At 34.1% G+C, this 24,037-nt stretch overlaps 2 protein-coding genes across 7 annotated transcripts in view; one reads left to right on the forward strand and one right to left on the reverse strand.

Moving 5' to 3' along the window:
- LOC128991305 (matrix metalloproteinase-2) overlaps positions 1 to 13,095 on the forward strand; it is a 38,205-nt gene extending 25,110 nt beyond the window's left edge. The window contains exons 6-11 of one of the 6 annotated variants that reach the window (XM_054414096.1): positions 1,110 to 1,258; positions 5,314 to 5,485; positions 5,997 to 6,275; positions 6,606 to 6,787; positions 7,715 to 7,886; positions 12,269 to 13,095. In XM_054414096.1, coding sequence (XP_054270071.1) covers positions 1,110 to 1,258; positions 5,314 to 5,485; positions 5,997 to 6,275; positions 6,606 to 6,787; positions 7,715 to 7,886; positions 12,269 to 12,399 — 1,085 coding nt within the window. In that variant the 3' untranslated portion in view covers positions 12,400 to 13,095. The other 5 variants (XM_054414097.1, XM_054414099.1, XM_054414098.1 and 2 more) reach the window with 5 other exon arrangements.
- On the reverse strand, positions 13,017 to 23,027 carry LOC128991307 (matrilysin-like). Its single transcript, XM_054414103.1, has 8 exons — positions 22,889 to 23,027; positions 22,382 to 22,528; positions 21,358 to 21,478; positions 20,185 to 20,286; positions 17,458 to 17,626; positions 16,462 to 16,607; positions 14,408 to 14,556; positions 13,017 to 13,205 (listed from the first exon to the last, which is right to left on the reverse strand). The coding sequence occupies exons 1-8, from the start codon at positions 22,994 to 22,996 to the stop codon at positions 13,188 to 13,190; spliced, it is 960 nt and encodes a 319-aa protein (XP_054270078.1). The 5' UTR covers positions 22,997 to 23,027; the 3' UTR covers positions 13,017 to 13,187.
- Positions 23,028 to 24,037: the final 1,010 nt, after the last annotated feature.

Consider the following 24,037-nt stretch of genomic DNA (forward strand, 5'->3'; position numbering starts at 1 on the left):
TATCTTGTTTAAAAATAAAGAAAGTAAACACATTTAGATTTTGTAAATTTGGTTGTATGCACCATTTGTATGGAAATTAAATCAATAGAGATAGTCATCTGCATAAAATAGACATACAATGATGATGTAGTTCCGAAGAGGTTATTTTTGTATATAGTGTTACCAATTCTGGTCTAGCTGATGAGAAAAACAAAATTAACAAATGTAATAATATTACCATTGAATGTTTTTTTGGAGCAGTTTTCGGTTATTTTTTAATCGTATAGTTTTCCATAGTACCGAACTCACATATGAATTATTTACCATGCCATGTAGGCTATGATTGATCTCTGAAAAACAAAACATCTACTAACAACGTGCAATATTATAGATGTCTGTATATAAAACTTTTATGTAAAAAAATTTAATATCAACTGTAAACATAACTAAGCTTATTACAATAGTGCTCCAATATAACAATAAGGGCGCCCTACGAATTTGACGAGGAGGGAGGAAAAACCACTTGTATAGTTTCAGGGGATAATACCCTCCTCCTCTCCTCCAAAAACGTTTTAATGTATAACACTTTGAAATATAACGTTTTGCTGTATATAAAACAGAATAATCTTATTCATGTTTACAATATACTTTGGTCCCTACAGTCTGTCTAAAACATCATAGAGCCTAGTACTTTTGAACCCTGCGGGTATCTGTGGTCTTGACAATAATCATTAGGAATTATGCTGCATAGTGCTAAAAAGAGTTAAACATATTTTTTGTGGAGAATGTAAAAGCATAGACAAAAACAAATAGAATTAAATATAGACCGACAGCAGGGCTACGGTTAGCATAAGTTCTGGTGTCCACCGCTAGATGTACTGTGTAGTTAAAGCGCATGCACTACGTAACTACACGGCGTTCCTAGCGGTGGACGCCAGAACTTATGCTAACCGTAGCCCTGCTGTCAGTCTATATTTAATTCTATTTGTTTATTGTAAAAGATAGAGTTATAATAACATTGTATACCCTTTTTGAAATGTCAGCTAACTTAATGTTTGTATTGAAATGTAATGTTCAGCTAACTTGGCGATCTTGATGATTACACAAAAATTGAAGTAAATTTTCTGCAGGTACCAACTTGTTCCAAGTGGCGGCCCATGAGTTTGGTCACTCTCTTGGACTTTCTCACTCTGACTCGAGAGCTGCCTTGATGGCTCCCTTCTACCGAGGCTATGACCCGACCTTTGAACTCAACGGTGATGACATTGAGGCTATCCAGGTACTTGTGAATGGCATTTTCAATGTATGTTAGTTACTCAAGATTCGTAATCATATTTGAGTATCGTACAAGACTTTAACTGTAGATGTACCAATTAATTTGTGTACGGTATCCTAAATGATAAAACTTCCTCATGGTTATGAAACCTTTTAACAATGCAGTTTTGATTTAGTGATATTGTGTATCTGGTGTATAAGAATGAGATTTTTTACTTTTGTGGTAGAAAAGATTGTGTAAGCAGAGGCAACCATCCCCCCCCCCCCCCCCCCCCCTAAGGTCTAAAGCGCAAATCACCCGATTTTATACTGGCCCTTTCTTCATTTTATAAGCTCTTCAACTTATCACCACGCAATGATATCGTTTTGGACGGAACATCCGAAAAATACTTCACAACAATATATCGTTGTCCGCGTAGTCTTACCGAAAAGTACATTGCAACGATATACAGTAGACCCCCTCTTAACCGACCCTAATGGGACCGGACCTAGGTCAGATAGCTAAAAAGGTCGGATAAAACGGACAATCCCTAAAATCATAACATAATGAAGTGCTATTCATTTGGAATTATATAATCATTATTTTGAAATCATAATTGCATTATTTATCAAATAAACTACTCTTATCTCCTTTTTCCTATTGATAGAAAAGTCACAAATAAACACAAAACACGGTTAAGTCAAATAGGCCTACTTTCAGTGGAATATATTATAATACTAGGCAAGAGTCAATAAAATTCCTATTTTAATAACTTTAGTACTATAATTTATTAATTGATGCTTTACAAATCCATTGTAATACGGTACAGAACCTTTTGTCAAAATTAAAGATACAAGCAACCATTTTGTTACAAGACAGGACCTTTATTTATAGCCTCTCACTGGAGGCTTGAGGCACAAAATCTATCTTGACCTTAGAGTTGTTAAGTCCCCTTCCCTGCCCTCCATACAAGTTGCGTTGTTTGTTTACTCCAGCGATAAGAAAATCAGTTCTCAAAATCGAAACACACTTTATGATGTTATAAATTTGCCGCACAGATAACAAACAGATCACATGCGCTCGAGCTACGAACGATGATGACAAACTGACAATAGGCTGTGCTATATTTTTTGTGATCAACACAAAATAACTTATTCTTAGTCATATCCTGTGGAGATAAGCGTATGGTTCGGTTCTCATCGCCCAGCGTGGGAGCGGAAATGCCGAGATTCCTAGAAAGCGGCGGTTAATAACGAGCTGCTCTCATAGCAAGGTCGGTTAAAACAAACTGTATTATTTTAAGATCGAAGGCGGATAATCCGATTATCGGTTAATACGAGGTCGGTTAAGAGGGGGTTTACTGTATCAGGCCAGCATCATGACCATGTGAGTTTTAATGAGGATATCAGTTGACTCGGTTGTTATTTTAAAACAACGATGATTTCATTTGATATCTCCTTACGATTGAGGCACAATATATCATTCCTTGGCACTTTTGGGATGAAAATTTATACTTTTACCGATTTTTTCCACGGCTAGCCTGGCACTTTTCGGACATAAGTACCTAGGAAAAACTTTGGCACTGGGAAAAGACAGCTAACTCACTGCGAAATGTTTATTAGGAACGTTCGTTTTCCATTACAAAACTATGGAGACAATGAAATAGTCAGGATATTTGGGCAGTTTTGAAATGGAATGGCTCTGCTCATTCAAGAGAATTAGGAAGGGCATCTTCACCCAAACCAGAAATGATACATTAGCCATGAATGGAAAAACCGCAAATGCCACATATGTGGCACTTAAAAAAAATTAACTATTTTTCTTCCTCATCCTCTCTTAGACATCAGTCTTCTATTTGCCCACACCATAATATTTGTCATAACAATAATCTATAATCGCGGCCCTTTTGAGATCACCTCACATTATCACTTCGAAATTTGAAAACATCTCCTGCAATCGTGGCACATTAACTCTCTCACTCGAGTGATTGGGGCAATATCTTAAAATTTCCCAGTGGTCACAAAGACGTCATCATCATCTCCTGAGATCGCGGCAAAATTAAGAGCATATCGTACAATAGCAAAGACATAATGTTTGTTGCAAAAAAACAAATGCTAATTATGAATAGCCAAAAGTGTGTTGCAAGTATTGATAGTGCATGAATTTAACAAAAAACACTTTTTTGGGCTACTTATAAAAATTCTCTATAAAATATCAATGATAAATTCTCCCCTCAAAATCTCAGTCGCGCAAGTCAGGGGCGGCTCCAGAGGATAGGCCAGGTAGACCTGGGCCTACCAAAAATTTTGGTAGATATTTTTAAGTTTTAAATAAATAAATAAATTTAATTACTGTATATGTAAATACTGTACAGAGAAAACATTAAACCTCATTATTTTTGCATTTAAAATTTTTTAACCCACCCTTTTTCTCCACAAAGTCCCTCAAACCTCTCGTCTCCGATCAAACTCCTTCTGATCCTTGTCAGGTCTACCCAAAAAATATTATTACTGGAGCCGCCCATGGAGCAAGTATGCCACAGCTCCCCTTCCTCAAGGCACCCCTGTGCCTATTGCTTTAAACAAAGCTTACTCAGTCCAATGTTAGATGTACCGTACTTATAATATTGATATTATTATTGCTTTAATATAACATAATATAGTGCAATAAATAATGTACAAATTATTTATGAGACTTGTAAATTAGTTAGGCGATGTTAAATTAATGTGTTTAATTAAATAGAATGCTGACTTAATAAGATCCATTCAAATAGTTAATTTATACAAAGGAAAAGAATAAAAAAGTCATCAATTTATGTAAATCTTCCATTTTATCAAAGCGTGGTACTGTATAGTATTAGGAGTTATTACTATAAAACGTATTACTTGAATCGCTGTGTATGCGGATTCACCTCCCCTTACATTATACGTATATGCAGGGTAATTCATTTCATGAGAAAAACAAAATAAAACCACGAAGAATGAAAACAGAAAAGAATAAAAGAAACTGCTAAGTCAAGTTGTGGGTTAAAGGGACTACTTAAAACATAATGGGGTACAATGCACACCCTGCAGCATCCTCTTGTGTCTATATATTCTTCAAAGTCTTCCCTTTCATGTCTTTGAGTTGTCACTTGTGCATTTCTCTCATACTCTTTCATTTTTATAGCTGTCAAAGTGGAATAATAGCTGTAAGTTTTCACTCTTACTGTTTAAAGTGTTCAAATAATTTTAATAAGCTGTTTTTAATTGCAACAACATTTTCATAAATGAATGTGAAATTGGTGGTCCAATATACTTATCTTGACATGTATTTGAATTTCATAAGCACGACACGTCACTGACAAAAAGACAAAACAGAAGTACATATTTGCCTTATAATCATCCTTGTCAAAACTTTAACGAATTTATCTAGAACCAAAATATCATCAACCTTATTGATTAAGGAAAGAAAAAACTAACTCATGATGGGAGCTCACCTAAATGCATGATTAATTTTTATTGCTTTTTTCTTACTAAAGCTTCAATATTTTAATTTTAAATTTCTCCCAAGTACAAAAAAAATCATCTCATGAGACTTCAGTTGGAATTATCACAATATGATGCTGGCGTTAGCATATTAACCTACTTACGAGAATTCTTTTCGTGGTTTCCCCAATAACAAATACACATCATTTCTGTCCTGCTCGGCATTGCTTCCCCCTCCGCCCCTTCACTGCTGCGGAATTGTTCTCTTTGCGCCCCCAAAAGAAAAAAAATCCTAAATCCTTTTATGCCCATTTGTTATAACTGTCCTGGCGTCAATCATGCTAACTAATTAGATGAGTTGATAGAGTGTTGCCTATCATGAGATTGCTTTGCAATTCGATTCTAAGAACATTCAGTGGATTTTGATTTATAAAAACTGGACCCAGCTGTCTTTGATGTGACTTTTAATAAATGATCCTTGCTAAAAACCAGCTGATCTTAGTCAGTAAAGCTGTGATCTCATTCATCCTATACTTCTTCACTAAAATATTCACTGTGATGTGTTGGTTTTGTAACTTCGTAAAATGCTAATATGTCTATTGCCAACTGAAGGAGCTGTATGGAGAGAAGGACTCGACCAACAAAGGATCAGGTTCAGGTTCTGACGGCAAGCCTTCGAAAGACGCTCCACCTGATGAGGAGGGCGAAGACAGCGAGCTGTGTAACGATGCCACAATTGACACAATCTTCAACTCTGCCGAGGGAGTCACCTACGTCTTCAAAGGTGAGGGAATAATATCTTTTTAACACCATATTTATAGTCCTAAATAAATATCTTGAACGTCTGCAGTTTCAAACGATTCATTTGGTGTTATAACCCTGAGTGTGTTACTGCCCATGACCGTGGTTTTGTTGGTTTCCGAGTTTGATTATCTTTAATTTTAATGTTCCCTATTTCTATGGGGTGTGTGTTATTTTTGTGTTTATGTGTTGTTGATGAAGTTGCAGTGGTTAACTAGGTTCCTTACAAAAGGTGCTTGATAAACATGGTGTAAAAGCTGAAACATATGTGATATCTGATTAACGGTTTTAAACTTTACACGACTAAGGTATTTGCAATTACTTGTAGAACAATATCTGATAATATAGAAGCAATATTCTTTAACAAGTAAAGGCTCTGATAATTGTATCTCAAATAACTTTCACACCTCTACCGTACTGTAAGACCCGATCTAAATAACATTTTCCCCAGATATTCATTCTATTTCAACAAACTAATTAAAATTCCATATCAGGTCTATACTACTGGAAGCTGACTGAGACCAGTATAGAGAAAGGCTATCCTCGACTGATATCCAAGAGTTGGATTGGCCTCCCAGGAAACATTGATGCAGCATTCACATACAAGAATGGCAAAACTTACTTCTTCAAGGGAACCAAGTATTGGAGGTACACGGGGAAAGTGATGGACGGAGACTATCCGAAAGAGATATCTGATGGATTCACCGGCATCCCTAACAACATTGATGCAGCCATGGTTTGGGGCGGCAACGGCAAAATATACTTCTACAAAGGTAACAAAACAAATTTGTATTATTTAACACGTTAAGTAACACGCTTAAACATGCACTCAACGTGTTAATGTGCTTTGTTGAACGTTCAAGGGTTAATTTCAATTTTAGTGGGACCTAAAAGATGTAGAGTAAATATAAGATTGGAAGTGAAATGTATTATTCATTGGTTTCAGCCAACATGTCTTACTTTCGAAGCTCTACAATAATTCTGTGTTTTAATTACTAAAGCTCTATTCTTAAATTTTAAGTTTCTAAGTTTTGTAGATGCGATCCTATCTAGAAGCCTCTACGGCAATTCTGTGTGTGTTTAATAAGTTTGAATATTTTCAGGTTCAAAGTTCTGGAGGTTTGATCCTACCCAGAAGCCCCCAGTGAAGAGTACGTACCCCAAGCCCATCAACAACTGGGAAGGATTGCCCAATGATCTGGACGCAGCCCTGCAGTATACAAATGGTTACACTTACTTCTTCAAGGGCGGCAGCTACTGGAGGTTCAACGATCGAGCTTTCATGGTTTGTTATATTTCAAGTTTGAACTACAAGAAATTCATAATTCGCTATTCTTAAAATATTTTGTTCAACAGTAAATTTAATGTGGATTTATTGTACTGGTTGTTCTGGTGAACTTACTTTGTAAAATAGTAGAGTCTTGCGTACCTTATCTTCTGGAAGTACAGGTACCGGTAGGCACACAGAAGACACATAACCACACAATATTTCTTCATAGGGGGACTTTTTCAAGTGTGGACAGATTATCTTCTTGTGTTAGGTGACCATAGTCTGCACTATTAGTTTACTTTGACTATATTTTTTGAAAATGGCGTAAGTATTCTTTTGTGGTAATCCTCTTTAAATTGCAGCCAATAGTTTCGTCATCTGAACTATACTTCGTTCACAATATTTAGGCGGTTTTAGGGGGAAGAAATTAATCTATCCCTTCCACTTGACCCCTACCTTTAAAATAATAGCTCAACAGCTGATCAAGCAGCATACAATATAAATACAAAAAAAGTGGTGGGGAACTTCCCCTCAAACCGCCTAAATATTGCGAACGAAGTATAGTGCCGTCCTCATAGGCTGTATAAACATGTCAAATCTAGTCATCATCTGTATCAGCTAAAATCAAGGTTAAAAAACACTGAAAAGTACTTAGTTGAGTACACAAACACATCATAAGGTGACGTTGAAGTATCAGCTGATTTATTCAGAACCAGAAGTTGAGTGGTTTAGTCTATCTAGAACGCCCATTTTTTGGCTTACACTACATCTGAACATGTCTCATACCATAAACTGGTTATACTGTTGCACCAATACAGTATTCAGTTAGGTACATTCTTGTCATTAGATTAACTTACAGTATTCAAAATTTTGGAAATAAATGGGTAGATTCAAACGGAAAGACAATTTTCTATTTTATAATAGAAAGTAATGTTTGTACAGGTTGACAGTGCTGATCCTCCGTTTCCCAGACCAGCTGGCTACTGGTGGTTCGGATGCCGAGCGGAGACCAAAGGCTCATACACTGGTACAGTAGATAGTGGTAGCTCTCACGCACACGAAGCTAGGCATAGAGATAACTCCGACGATGTTGGCGATATTATTCTCGATGGAGGTGAGGACCAAAAATCTCGCTTACTAATCATTACTAGACTCATTGCCTCATTGTAATGGATTTTAAATAATTAATTACTCTTCATTTTGTCCTAACTAAATATTAGTGCTAAACAGCAATTAACATCTCAAGAACCTTTTTTGAGGGGCTTACCGTTCTAGTAATTTAAACTTTCCGCGGCATTAAGATATTTTAATCCTCGTGAAATGTTGTCATCGTGAAGGTTATAAATAATAGAAATAGAAATTGGGCCAAAAAAGTGTAAAAGAGGAGTCTGAAGTGCTCTAGTTTCAAGTAATGTTTGCCCTATATAGGACTCACACAAAAGTAATTTTTCATAACAATGCAAGTAAAAAAGCAAGTAAAGGATTCTTGTCATTGTGGTACTATTTTATATTTCTATAATCAGGACACCACACAAAAAATTCAGCTTATTAGACAATTTTGTAAAAAAAAATGAAGAGATTAAACCGCTTTAACTAGTAAATGTTTGAGAGACTTAGAGAGCTTACTTAATGTATTAGGTAAATGCATGTTTTAGTTGGGACGGTTACTAAATTATTTTTAAGCGCCAAGCAATCCTATTCTTAATTCTACCTTTTTTCAATTTTGGGGCTTTAGTTAAATCACCATGTGCAAAATATTCATTATTAAGTATAATTCAATTTAAAATAAACCACTAACTTTGCCTTCTGATACTACAATAATAAATTATTTATATTAGCGATGAATATTTAGCCATTATTAACTTCATACTGTTAATTTAATTATTTTTTATTAGATTAATAAATTGTTTTTATATCAGTTTTATTTCATTCTCATCATTGTTTCTGCAATTTTTGGTATTGTTTAACATAATGCAGACCTACCATTTATAAAGTGCTGTTTAGTTCTCATATAGGTACACAAATAAAATAATTATAATCACTCGTAAATAAAATTGCAATAAAAATTGTATTTGCTTAATGTAACGTCTGAATATATTTCACAGTTAATCACAACTTATTTGTATTGAAGATAGAAGTATTACAATTTTACTTCTAACATAAGATACTTTTAGAAACTGCTGGAAATTTTCATATCTGATTTTTAAAATCATTCTAAAGGTAATAATGTTAGAAAACAAATTAAACAGAAGACAAGTTTACTATAGGTCTTGATTCTTTGGTTAACATCTGCTCCAATATTTAGAGTTCCAGCTCCCCTTTATTGCTTTTCCATCAAGTAATTATGTGATAGCAGTGTTTTTGGTTAGTCAATTTCCCCTAAGGCAGCGGGGTGCTTTTAACTATATATATGGTGTTTGTCCAGAATTTTGGATGTACATTTTAGAATATGAAATGTGTAAATATTTTGGTGATCGCCTCCATCGTGGGAAACTAATAATTTGCATGTTTAAAAAACTGTAAAATAAAAATTACTTAAATTGTAAACTAAACTATACAGACTGGGCTTGAAGTTTCTATAGAATCATAGAAAAATTGTTCTCAATACTAAAATTTCTCACTATTTCAAATAATTTTTATCTTACAGTATTTAATCCATTATTTGCATGATTTTTCAGGAGTGCACTTTTAAGTTATAAGTGTCATAACATAACATATTCCTACAATGAGGTGAATCCTCAAGATTTTACTGATCTTCAAATCATTTATAGTTAAAAAATGATAATCAATATTGTGTAACTGACACTTATATTTTAAGCTATGCATAATTAGTTACCATAATGCTTGAATGCCATCAGAAATGCATGAGTCAAGGGATACATTTCTTATGCATGTGTTGTTGATTTAAAATATTTACTTATACTTGCAGGATTTTTGGTGTGTTCTGATTTTTGCTTGTATGAATCTATGAACAGATGGTATTGGAATTGTATATTTTGCACATACAAAATCCGGTTCAGCTAAATAATTTGTTACACTAGTTTATAAGTTGGAAAAGGTACGGTACTTCAGTTTTTGAATGGAAAGCACGATAGTTAGTTCTTATTGTTTGGACCTACTTTACATTTAAAAACCTTTGGAAATGGGTCACTTGATTTTTGAATGCATTTGACAAAATCACCCCCATGCATGTTGCACATGCTAGTTGGGGTTGTGCAGTTTCTACTAGACCACAGGTGTATAAAGAAAAGACAATGTTGCTATTTAAGATATTTAACTTTCTTTTTATTAAAATAAAATATGTAAGATCATTATTAAGTTAAGTTGACATTTAGTTGTATTAGCGCTATGCAATATGGAAACAAAGTTATAAAACTGAATGAAAATCATCTTATTTGGCTTCTATCAGAGCTATTAGTAATTATCATTGGTCAAAATTGTCCATGTCAAGTCATGCAATTAGTATACTTTATGCTGTAAACTTACCTGCTGTTGAGTATCAAAGTTTGTTTACCAAGAATTTTGGTTATGGTGTAAGAAGTAATTTATTGGATAAAATCTATAATTTATCCGCTTTTTCACTGCATTCAATAACTGTTTTGAACAAAATGGACAGATTGAAGTATTGCATTAGGTAAGATCCAAAAACTTTGGTACCTACCAAAGCCTTTGAGTAAAAAAAAAACAAAAAAAAAAAAAACATAATAAAGTAGGCTACCCATGAATAGTTCATGGGTACTTTGGGCTTTATTTATAGATGGTTTATGGGAGTGTGACTTGAAGTTTTCTCAAAAGTTCATGGGTACTTTGGACTTAATATATAGATACCCGTGTGCTACCTGTGCATAATCCCTTTTTCTAAATTAAAATTCATAGTCAATATTTTTCACTAAAATAAGGCGTACGGTACCAAAAATTAGTTACGATTTACTAAGTGAAGATATATAGTTTTTGTGTTGTTGGTTAAAAATAGGTATAAGTAACTGATTTAAAAATTTATATTTGCTGCTTTTGTTTTTTTATCTCATCTTCCCCATAATTTTTCTGTTATAAAAATTGTTCATTTTAATTTGAAATTCTTCAAGTCATTTATGAATTTAGTACACAAAATGTACTTGAATCCCATACAGTACATTGATATTACTCTATCGTCATTTTGTACAAATAAAAATTGAAGTGTAAATAACTTAATAATAATATTAATGGCTCCTTCATGAATAAAGCTTTTTTAATGCTTAGATGCTTATAAAGTAGTTTTATTGCTTCAATGCTGTTAGAAAGGTACTTGTAATCTTGCACATTTATTTTGTTTATAAATTTTACCAGGGTTGAAATAGTAAAATTAGTGCTAAAATCAGGAAAGGGTTTTGAAACCTTGACATGCAGATGTAAACCTTCTCAGGCTAAGTGGCACTTTCATAGGTCAAACTTGTAACAGTTTAAAGCCCAGAAGAAGACAAAATGACTAAAAAGTCTTTTTTTAAATTTGAGCATGATGAATGTTCTACATAAAAGAAATGTATTAAAGCAAAAACATGCCTAAAATTAGCTCGCCTAGTGAATGCCAACTAAGAAAAGTCAAGTAACGAACGTGACAAATTAAATACAGTAGGGTGGTCAAAATATAATAAATATTGGAACATTTTCAGTGTGATGAAAAGTAATAATTTATTACATAAAAATCCTACATTTCCAACACTGTAAGCTACCAGAAAATCTAAAGTCAAACCGTGAGAGTTTTCTGATAAATGTGCAAGTTAATAGAAGCAGGTGATGGTGGTTACATAGTGCTGTATGATGTTATAGCCCGCCGCAGCTAATGTTCTGGTGTGTATGGTTGTACATACGCTGTATATACGCTCTACGCCACGTCATCTCACAGTGCGTTCTTTGCTGCAGACTATCGCTCTGCGGAACGTCAGTAACGTCTTCCGACGAGTCTCAGCTGGCTGGACCCTAGCTCTGCGCCAAAATGAACTTTGTCGTAATCATGACATGACTTGTGATATTTGTATTTAACTGTGAAAAGTAGTTACTAAGTGTTAAGACTCCCAGTTTAGACAATTTGTCGCAATTATGTGCGGATTTTATTGAAAAGCCTGCAAGCTTTTACTGTACCTTGTAAATTCTATTTGTATAAAGTTACAAAGTGTTAAGCTCAATAAAGGTTAAATTATTCAATGTTATAAAAGAAGAAAAAAATTAGCTTTATTTAGATAATGAACATAGTATTTATTCTTGTATATGTTCTCAAGCCATTCGTGTAAGAGTACAACTTATTTGCCATGTTTGATTGTTGACGTTTTTAACTGTTAAGTTCTTCTGATGTGTACTCTTTGTAATGTGTTGCTACACACCTTTACACCTTTATTCAAATGATGTCAAGGTTTTGTATGTGCAAAAATAGGTACTATTTTCAATCAGAACGTGCCAATGTCCAAACTGACTAATACAGATGATTGAGAACTACAATGTGTTTTGCTTGGTAAACCTTAGATGACCCTCCAACCATCAGGGACAGCAGACCGATGGATTCCGAGGCCTTCCCTCACTCCAGTAGCGCCAACTCGATAACACCCACCATCTTGATAGCTCTTCTGTTTGTGGTTCTACTGAGGATATTCTGATGAAGAGCTGTGTATTTTATGAGACTGTGGTAATAGCTCAATTAATGTGCTTAAGATATTGTACGAATCAAAACTATATTTTATTTATTTTGTACTTTTATAAATATTTTTATCATAGAAGTTTTTTATCCTTAATGTACAAAGCAACGCTTACTTTAATAATATTCTTTAATTTCTATGAAAGTAACTTTAAATCAGTAAACATACAGCTTTTGGCCTTTTAGCATTTAGGTACTTATGTTATAATTTTTTCCATTGACATCTTCATAATATTTCTTTGATACTGTAGGGGGAAAACACATTTGATTGAAAAGCTAAAACAAACTTTAGTATTCCTATACTTTAGTCAGTAGACGGATCGAAGTATGTTGAGTTAAAGAGCCCCCAGAGCTCAATATCATTAAATATGTAGTTGCAATCAAGCACAAAACAAAATTTACAACTGCATCTTCCATATGTGCTCAATGTGAGACCTTATTTTCATTTTGAAATTATTACTCTGCAGTTAAACAAAACATAAAAACACATCATGATATAATTAAGATTAATTGCATATAAACTACCTTTTCTAGGAGTATGAAACTGTAAAAATGGATGTATATTAAGAAACATTGAAATGTAAGCACTAGTTTTAAGGTTTATTTATTGTTTAAATTCCTAAGAGCAAATAAAAGTATTAGAGATTAAGAGAAGTAATTCAATTTATTGATTTTTTACATTACTTTGAACTTCTCCTATTGCTACCACCAGAGTTAGAAGTGGAAAATTTCTATCTGGTTCAAGAGCCGTTATTCTGGGTAGATCCTCTGGAACATAAAATTACTTGAAGTTTATAAATCATTAAATGCCAACTGAACAGAAATAAGTTATAAGTTTTCGACGGGTACGTGAAAACTATAAATTGTTGAATTTTTTATGATAGAAAATCTAACCATATCTAACCATAACCATATAATCACACCATATATGGTAGAATAGATCGAATACCAGTAATCTTAATCATTTAGGTATCTTACTACTACAGAATAGTACTTAAGTTTCTTAAGCTAGAGTATGGATTCTTCTTAAAATAGCAACAACAACATGACTGTGTTCTTGAGTGTGTAGGATAGTAATTTTCATTTCAAGCTAAAATGGGTGACATTCCCCATCACCAAGGTTTTAAATACTCAAATTCTCAGGAATAAGAAAACTCCTCCCAACAAAAGTGTAGTTAAACACTTAGCAATCAGAAATTTACATCCATTTTACTTGAAAATAACATGTCACCTACCATCATGCCACTCTCATTAAAGTTTAATCTACGAGGTAAAGGGCGGGTTTTTATGTAAGGACCGTTTTTGTGTATGAATCTGTACTTCACTTGTACTCCGCAACGAGGCTCCTCACCACTTACTTATTGTTGTTGTTCATTGTTTGTAAACAGAATGACATAATATACGGCTGAATTTGATTTCTCGTTCATCAAAATAATAAAGTTTAAAAAAATAACAACAAGTTGTTAACGTTACTCTAATGAAATCAATTCTTTGCACTGTGAAATATTTTCCTTAAATGTAAAAATGAGACTCAAAAGCGTGATACAAATAAAATCATTAAAGATATTTTCTGGATATTTAACAGAATACAACTCATACTTTAAAATGGTCATGTATTATTTATTTACTGTACAGTAATGTACAAGACATTTAACTGAGATTTCTGTTAATATTGAACTTTAAATTCATCACACTACAAGAGAAAATCAATGCATAGCAACTTCAAACAACCATTGACCAATGTCGCCTATGATTTACATAAGTTTTAAATCATCTACCTATATGGCCTATGCTACTGACATCTTCATCAGTGAAAAAAAAAACTAACTGTAACAAGTAGAAATAAAAAAATTATACTTTGAGGGGTTTTGTAAGTTTTTTGATAACTAACTGTTTTCCTCTAAAATCCTCCAACTGATTAATCTTCTCAGATTTAGAGAAAACAATTTAAAAATCGTTAAGGTACACACCTGAACAGTTCGGATGTCATCGTCATGAAGTTTGAGTTTAGATGTGTAACCTCCATAGGATGGATACATAATGGCATCCCTATTGTTTGAATGGTCTAGCCCAAGAGAGTGGCCCAACTCATGGACAGCCACTTGTAACAGGTCTGTTCCTAATACAAAAACATAGAAGGTAGAAAACAGATTACATTCTAAATGTACACATGCCTGAAGAATACATTTAATTTTAAATATAAAGAGTGGTTTTTTTATCAAACACAACCCAAATCAAAATACCGTACTTACAGAGAGAGTAACTATTAGAGACAAAATCAGTTCATAAATTGGCAGCCCTGTTTCCCTTACTTTTTTCCGATCAACTGATATGCATTTTTACAGACAACAATGTAAAAATGCATATTTTAGCAGATCATTAATGAATAAAAGGAAGCAATACTGCCATCTTAAAAGCTTATTTTGTTAAATTGGTTTATCTCATGCTTGCCAGGTTCTTGAAGATTTCTACGCTCGCAGAATCTTCAAGAACTTGGCAACTATAAGGTACCAATTTAATTCATCATTCGTTCTTGAAACTGAGAATAACACAAGCTTATTTTGTTTCCAAACAGTGACTCTGTACATGTAATTTGGGTTTTGTTTTTGTACAAAAGTCACTATACCTTTTTGTAATCAAATCAGATTATTTGTTACTCAAAAATATTGGCATGTTTTGTTTTAATATTGATGAAACCATTTTCAAAGCAAAGCAAATCCTACTGACTTTAATCTCAATGTCAAAAGAAAATAAGTAAAGTGTAAGTGAAATCATGATCAGCTCAATGTGATTTAATACAATCATTGACGTAGTTTCAGTTTGAAACTTGTTCATCGATTAATCGGTCATAAGGAAAAGGTTACGGTTTTATGGTTTAGTTACCGAGCGACTCTTCCCTATCAGTCTTAGGTTAAGGCCATGGGGTCAATACTGCACTTGTAAATGACCGCTCTATCTGAAAAGGTGGTTGCATAAAATTTTGATTTTACCAAATACTTTTTCCTGATCAATGAGAAAAAAAAACTAATCAATCATCAACATCATCATCTCCATTCAAAATTGTCTTTTGTTATATAAATGTAGTATGTAAATCTGTTATGATATCAGTAATTACTAAAAGGGTTTATTGACTTTTGTAGATGAACTTTATATGGTCTCGGGCAACTCAGAACTCAGCAGTGAATGTGTAAAAGCAACAAAGCTAACTTCTCTTTTGCATGATTTTTTGTTATGAGGTATTGAATTTTTTAATTTTTTTTGTCAGTGTTTGTAGATGGAACGGTTGGGTAACGCCCAGAGCAGTGAATGCACAAAGCACAGAAATTTTACTAACTGTACCCTATGGCCTGGCTTGAAGGAGTTATGATGAAAAATATGGAAGATGATACATTTCAATAAAATCTACTTTCATACCATTGTTACCAATGGAAAAACATGTCAAGAAATTTTATTCTTTGGTATACAGTCTTGTTCTTTGTACTGTGGGAACAACTTTATGCAAGCTACACTGCACCTGTGTTTGGCAAACATGTTTAATTTTCTTTGGTTTGTCTAGCTGGCCTTAACGATGCAATTTATATATCAATCACAAGCAATAGATAAACTATTACAGGAACTTGTTGAAAAACTCCATCGCGATAGAATCAAGAGGATTTTGAACTTAATCAGACATGTGATACTTTTGTTATCTTAGACTTTGAGCTACATAATACAATAGTCTAACCAACACAAAGTAGACGAGAAGTCCCATCGTAAAATTTAAAGCTCATTTTTTGTGTCTAGTTCATGTTGGTGACACTGGGCGCTAGTGTCGACAAATTAATATTATTTTAGGCTCAAGTTCATTTTGTACTTTACTTTTTGGTTATATAACAAGGGGACAAGCTATGGTTTGTGTTTAGTTGATGATCAGCAGTCCACTGGTGTTAGTTGAAGTGTGGGAAATGGAATCACTTCCTCTCAAACCGCCTAAATATTGTGAAGGAGTATGAGAGTAGCTAGTATGTTTAATCTATGCTAATACCTCTTGAATCATTGATGGTCCAGTGTTCTGCGTCATCAAAGTGTAAATCTCCGCCCCATCTCTTGACTATGGGGTAGTAAGCGTGAGCTAGGGTATTACCCCGTCCATCGAATGCTCCGTCATCACCATGATCTCCCGTCTCAAATCTGTTTAATCAATAATCATATATTTTATGCGTACAAAACATCTTTAAAGTAAAGATCACAAAAAACTATGAGCAACCTGTTCACAAAGTAAGTATGCAGACATAAAATGAGGTGGCAGAGAATTCAGAATGTACGATGCTTAAGACTAGTTAAATAATGTTTAGTAACCTGAATGGTTTCGAAACTGATTGCTTGTAGTAATGAGGTTTTTTTAAATCTGCTTATGAATAATACCTCACATAGCTCTTTCAGTAAATCTAATGATGCTAAACGGTCAAAAGATTTATCATGTGAGGAGGAAAAGTAGATTAACATGACCTTGTGCTTGTGAACAAAGAGAAGATAATAAGTTTGAGGAAAATATTCAATATAACATCCACATCTTATCACAGGATAAAATATTGTTAAAATATTGTATGCTGTAAATGCATGGAAAAAAACTCAATACAGAACCCCTTCATTTGTCTATGTACCATTAATGTTACACTAGCATATTTCTGACTGTTATATTTCAACTACTTACACAACTAAATTAGAAATTAGTAGCATACAATATCAGTCATAGCAATGAATAAAAGAGGAACATAAACCTTTTTTATTTATCTTTGTAATCGATAAATTACTAAAACAGTCCTAGAAATGAGCTACATGACATCAGCCAATACACTACTTACAAACAGTCAAAGAGGAATGATTGGAATATAAATATTGAATTGTTTAAATTTATACATTTGGATTAGCAGGATATTCATTTTTGCTCCATTAACAGAGTATACCATTGCTCAAGATATTTTGAGTAAAGTATACAATAGAATTGACTGTGAATCACAGCTTAGGAAACCTTCATCACCTGATTTCTATATGCACGGGTCCGTCAGTCTTCCTCACAAACCTCAGGGGGGTAACTGCTGACCACATGTTTAGAGCTTTCCTGATAGTTCTGTCTGTGGCATCCCTTTGTAGCTTGCTGGAGTATTTACCGATTTTGTAAGACAGAGTTCTTTTACTCCATCTACTACCTTAAAATTGAGATTTGTCCATTATTATTTGTATTGTGATAATCATGGGCGTCCATCTAACTGTATAAGGGGGTTGGGGAACTTGAGGGTATGGTATAACACCAAGTAAAAGGGGGGGGGGGTTAAGGGGTCCTCCCCTGGGAAATATTTAAAATGTATGTCCAAAATGGTTGACTTAACAAAATATTTGTAACAAAATTTACTTTGTATTGCAAATTTATGGGGTTTTTACATAATTGTTTAAACGTTTTTGAAATTTGTATTTATGTATCGTCTCAAAGGCCAAGTCACACCGAGCTCGCTTCCGCGGCGGGAGCGAATTTTGAAAAATCGCTCACCATGTTATCAAATGTGCCAAGTCACACCGCACTACCGCGCGCCCGCGGGCGTGCGTTAGTGTCCGCCACGTCCGCCTGCTGAGCGATTTTTTGAGAGTACCGCGGCGGGAGTTTTGTCTAGCGCATGCGCAAAGGGGCATTTCGAATGGCCAAGCTATTTAAAGTTTAAAAGTAATACAGTTTTAAATTAAATTTAAGATGTTTCTTTTGTTTGATGATGTAGTCTATGTTGTTTTGTATTATCTTTGTAATTATGTTTATCACCAGAAAAAATCATTTTTTTACCATGCAAAAATAATGTTTACGGTGAAAATTTGATGTTTCAAATAAACATTTTTATATTGCCGACGTAAACAATTTTTTTATTGTTTCATCAACTTTTTTGATTTGCAACAACCAAAACTTTACAATCAATGTAAACTTGAATTTTCAATAGAAGGCTTAGCAAAAAATAACATTTTTTTTTAAATGGTCATCTGTTTGTATTTAAAAAGTAAATAGTTTTTGTAGTGTAGCGAAAAATAACGTTCAAAAGATGAAAGTGGATTTATCCATTTATTAATTACACTCCAGTAATTTATCCACAACCATATTTAAAATGCTTCGAACACAAGGTCTAAATTAAATTTAAAAAATAGTTATTCACTTTTTAAAGCAGCCCTACACTAACAAATCAATAAACATTCAATTGCTTCTTAAACACTTGACTTAAAACCTGCAAATTTACATGAAATACTAAACAGGTAAGATGAGTTTCTTATGTAAAACGAATTGTAATGACCTCATGCCAAAACTCCCGCCGCGGGCGCGAACTTTTGGTGTGACATGGCTCGAGGAAAAACATCCGCGCGCGGTACTTCCGCGGCGGGAGCGGCGGATGTCGGTGTGACATGGCCTTAAGGCGGTGACACACTATCGATCTTTTCCCCGATCAAGACCCCGAACCGAGCAGGGAGAAGGGAGAAGGGAGATAAATATCAGCAAAATTTTACTCCGAACATTTCCCCGAACATGACCAAGACCAGACGAATTCCACCGAGCGCGGCAAAAGGAAGTTTGGAGAGAGATAGAGAGTGTGTGCGAGTGAGAGCGCGGAGGCAGTGCCGTTAAAAGTCCCATTTTGAAAACTTGTCGCAAAAATAAAATATTCTAGAAAGGATGCTTAGTTATATCTATTGATTTCTATTGGTTTTATTCATTGAAATAACGTTACAGAATGATCATTTTAATTGCCTTTAGTAATATTAATGTTTATATTATTTTTAAAAGAATTTAAGTCAACATCAATTACTTAATTCAACCTTAATATTATTGATATAATTGATTTAACGGTTTCTACACTTTCAACCTTGACCAAACAAACCACAAACATTACATCTTAAATGATTATAATATATAACGGCAACATATTACCCAACATTTATTTATTTTACCAATTAAAGAGTTTAATTGCCATATTAAATCAGAACTATCAATGCTAGCGCAGGCGGCCGCTCGGTGCGGCGCTCGCGACGATGTACGGGGCAAAAATGTACCGTGACACACTATCGTACATCGGACCGTACATCGGACCGATCTTTTCTTTGATCTTTCGCCAAAAAACCGCCTCCAGAGCGCTCGTCTCCCTGCTCGGCCTGATGTCTTGTTCGGCGTCTTGATCGGTGTACGGACCCGTGACACACTATCGAACATCCTCCCTTCGACCTCCCTTCTCCCTTCTCCCTGCTCGGTTCGGGGTCTTGTTCGGGGAAAAGATCGATAGTGTGTCACCGTCTTTAGGGAGCTGTTGGGCCCCTCTTGGCTATACTGATAGACGTCCATAGTTATAATTGACTTTAGACTGATAATGATAATGAGAATACATTCAAAAGATTGAAAAACAGGATCACGGACAAGTACTACAGGTATTTAACCTTTTATTCAAAAGATTGCATTTTTCAATTTTAATTTTCATGCAGTTTTTCACATATAGGAAACATTATCTTCGTATTAAAAATAGTAATTGAAACTTAGAGATTTTAAACATTTTGCTCTATGAAAGTAATAAATTCAACTGGACTAACTAAATATGAAGCAAAGAAACAAGAGACAAACAGCATTGGAACGGTATTTAAGTGGTAATATTATATTTTTATTGATTTTCTTAAAACTCGGTAAAACTGGTTTGTTGACCTGACATTAGAGATAAAACTGTTCCAAAATCCATAATTTTATAGTTACCTCCATGTTTGAATTTACTGCCTTTTGAGCCTGGAGGAGTTTTGTCTTGTAACCCGCATCTTGGTTTTAACATCTGCTGGATGGTGGCTTGATCAAATTTACCTGAAGAATAACGCCATAATTCGACAAGTTGTTTATACAACTAGGCATTAGTTATACATAAAAAAATGAACTGGCCATATAAAATAATTGTAGGATAAATGGAGCTGAAGAAATGAAGAAGATGAAGAAATAGTGTAGACTACTGGGTAGATTGCAAAGCACCGCATCCAGAGAGGGTCATAGTGTACCATAAGAGTCATTGCCATTACAGATCGTAACCCCATTGGTGCTCCATACGTATCCAAATGTGAGTCCCTCTACATTTCCTCATTTTTCTTAACAGTTTAAAGATAACACACTAGTTTTCTACACAAAAAGCACCCTATAAGAAATGATTTTGATAAACATGTTTTGTCAAAATAACAGAATTTGATCTTTTTACAGACAAGACTTTTCAATCGCATTTTATTGGGAACAGAAGCAATTTAAGAAAGAAATATAAAAATTTAAAATATATGAAATTCTAATAATAACCTTTTATTATTACATTTTTCTAGTCTTTGTCATTCTAAGATAAGATTATTGCAGTTCCCAAGTCTGTAGTCTGCACTTGATTGATTAAAAACCTCAGTTTTATTTTTCAAGTGAAATGTTGTAAATTTGGATTAAATGGGCACATCTCTCTTGTTAAGAAGACATCACTATGTATATTTTCTCCTTTTGTGTCATTAAGTTTCATTTTCCTGTTGTGTGGGTGATTCTTCTCAAAACATTTTATGTAGCTGGCAACTTCTGACAGTCTCTGAATCTTATTTACTAAAGACTTACTAGTATTTGGCAATCTTAAACATCACAATGGTAATCTTTCTATCTCCGCTTACCAGTAACTGACATTCCCATGAACTTCTTGGTTGGTTGGTGCCCTTTTATCACTATTTCAATGGTAGCGACCTTATGAAATTCTATTCCTCTTTGATCATTATTTCATAACTATTTACCATTAACTGGTAATCATCCCTCTCAAGAACTTCTAGTACTCTTTAAAAATTATTTCCTAATCCCTTACTAGCAACTGGCAATCACCCCCATGAACTGCTGGTACTCTTTGATAATTATTTTATTACCACTTACCAGTAACTGGTATTCCCATGAACTTCTGGTATTCCTTGATCCCGTTGGCAATAATGTCTCCAGACAATATCTGAGATATATCCGTTGCTTCCGGAAGGTATCCAAACTGCGCTAGATGACTCTGTAAGGTTATGTTAGAATTTAACTGGTTCTCTGCATAGCACACTACTCATTTTGTAAAGTCAAATAATAAGATGATTTGTTTGGATTTTTATTAAAACTGAATAAAAAACTAATCCGAGCAGCAAGTGTTGAGAATCAAATTGTAGCTTCTTTATTGTGATTTATCCATCTTTATTATTTATTTTATTTATTGTTCTCGATATGGTTCTATAAAAAGTCTTAACAATATTTTAGCTTAAAAACTTAGAAAAATACTTTTGTTAAAAAATATTGATTTTAAAGTCGAATTGATACTTGATCGAGCTTCAATTTTTGTCATATGAACCTTTGCTTTCTGACTTTATTTATCATACATGCTACAAAAATATAGATCTAAAAAGCTCACATACAAATGATTACTTATGATAGCACAACATGACATATTTTAACCTGATGATGTTTTGGCTAGTAGATCTTAATAATATGATTATCTACCAATATTGCAATATAACCAACTAGGTTAATTAAATTCTGGTTTAATGATTGGCCTAGACAGTTTATTTACATTATACAAAAAACTCCAATTTAAATGTGCAGCCAGTTTACTACAAAATCTGTAAATGATTGTTTGGCAAATAAAAAATATATTATAAACTAGGCTCTGGTCAAAAAAGTTTTTGTAAATTACTTCATGTTAGGCTTAGAGGTTGTTGCATTTATCACTTAGATAAAATCCATTGGTGATAGGAGGGATTTGAACATGAACCCTTAGGGTTCGAAGTCTGATGCTCACATACCGTACTAAACCAGCTCACTTCCCAGTATTAATTTTAGTGTTAACATTTAGACTGAAACGAATGCAATTTTGTTGAAAGATATTTTATGACTAGTTTATTCTAAGTTTGTTTTAAATAATGCTTACAGAGAAACTTCTTTTTGTCGATGTTGTGTGGCCAGATGAATCTATTGTTGTCTCTATTTGGGTTACATTAAAATGAAACTCTGAGTGAAAATTTGCTCCTTCTTTCCCAATCTTTGAACGTAGGTTGTCAAAAGATGACTGCAGATCCTGCAAACGAACGTAAAATAAAACACTGAATTTGTCAAATTGATGATACTCTTTATTATAGTTCGGCCGCTTAGAAAGCGACCTCCTCGCATTGGTTTAGCATTAGCGCGCAGGTCGCTTTCCAAGCGGCCGAACTATACCTGGTAAATATTATTTGCCTTTGAAATAAACTAAGTGTTATCTGGGTGAAAGGTCAGCTTTTGATGAGCTCGGACTAGCTAGGCTTTCGACATCAGCTGCTTTTAGCTATGTCCTCCGTGACAAAATATCACATATTACCTGAAGCCAGACACAATATCCATTGCGATTCAGCTCAAATCTCAAACAACCGCTAACAAGACAGTAAGCTACGGTACTTACACTTAAATCAAGCGAGCGCGAAGGAACCGGCGCAGAAAGACCGCTTGACACAAATGCACACACAACAAAAACATACTCAAAATTTGAAGTATAAATCATATTTGACATTCAACTAATCAAAATCCCGCCAATGTGAGACACTGTTGTCCATACGACGACCTAAACTCTACTGAATGTTTACATCCATCTGCAAACACACGGACAAAGAACTCTTGTTTCAAATTCATTTGGCGATTTAATCGCAGCTTTTCCAGAACATCTGTTAAGTTATGGATGGCAGGGTTAGTTGGGGTATTTTGAATATTTACAAAATCCCTACTCAGTACGTCAGTTAAGTAGTTCAAGCAAGAACCGGATGGACCGGGTATTCCAGCTGGAGGGGGTAAGGTCGGGATTTCCTCGTTCTCAACGTTCTATCCGAAGGACATTCAGGGAGGAAAACTTGCAATTTTGCATATATCGACCAACGAAAATTCTCTGACGCATGAATTGTCACAGATTTATGCAGATAATGTATAATATAAAAAATATCATTTTGTATTTTTGTTTGGTTGGTAGTTTTCTTCACTTCGCTTAAATTCACGAATTACTATTATTATTGTTGCTAACGCTATTGTCATGGTTTACTGGAGTGAGTTCTAAATTTCAGAGAGCTTTCCCCGAACCCTTTTATGAATGCCAAACGTTAAAGGTTATCTAGAGAATTGCAGTTGTATTTTCCTTCTTGTCTATGTTTATGTCGTTAGCCTCGGATAAGCATATCGCCAAACCTACAAAGCTTTCTTTGTCGTTAGCTATCCTCTTGAGAGTTGCCCATGTTGATAGGTCATTGATTAACACGTGCAGGGTCCTTGTTACTCTTGAAGGTGTCCGGAAATATGGGGAAAAATGAAGGTTGCGTCCTGAACTCACATGTATGAAACATATAATTTTTGTTTATATAAAATCTCCTTTATGTACGCTGATTTTCAGGCCTTTGTAGAATTCAGCGTAAAGTGCATTCCGGAATGCATTATTTGTACGAATTTTGATAGTTAGACATGGCATATCAAACAATGATTTTCTGTTATTTGAAGTCTGAACAACAGTAGGCCTATCAACATCTGTTAAGTAAAAGTCAAATGATATTCATTGTCTACAAATAGTTTT

Source organism: Macrosteles quadrilineatus, unplaced genomic scaffold (genome assembly GCF_028750875.1).
Source record: "Macrosteles quadrilineatus isolate MER2022 unplaced genomic scaffold, UCM_ALF_1.0 Scaffold_4__1_contigs__length_99947679, whole genome shotgun sequence".
NCBI lineage: Eukaryota > Metazoa > Arthropoda > Insecta > Hemiptera > Cicadellidae > Macrosteles > Macrosteles quadrilineatus.

What these genes read in the sequence shown, in the direction of transcription:
- LOC128991307 (XM_054414103.1), bottom strand. Translation starts at nt 22,996, where the DNA reads ATGTCAAATATGATTTATACTTCAAATTTTGAGTATGTTTTTGTTGTG. An exon ending in CAGTAAATTCAAACATGGAG is followed by an intron (nt 17,627 to 20,184) that starts GTAACTATAAAA and finishes CTCAATTTTAAG; the next exon opens with GTAGTAGATGGAGTAAAAGA. An exon ending in GACCATCAATGATTCAAGAG is followed by an intron (nt 14,557 to 16,461) that starts GTATTAGCATAG and finishes TTTTTGTATTAG; the next exon opens with GAACAGACCTGTTACAAGTG.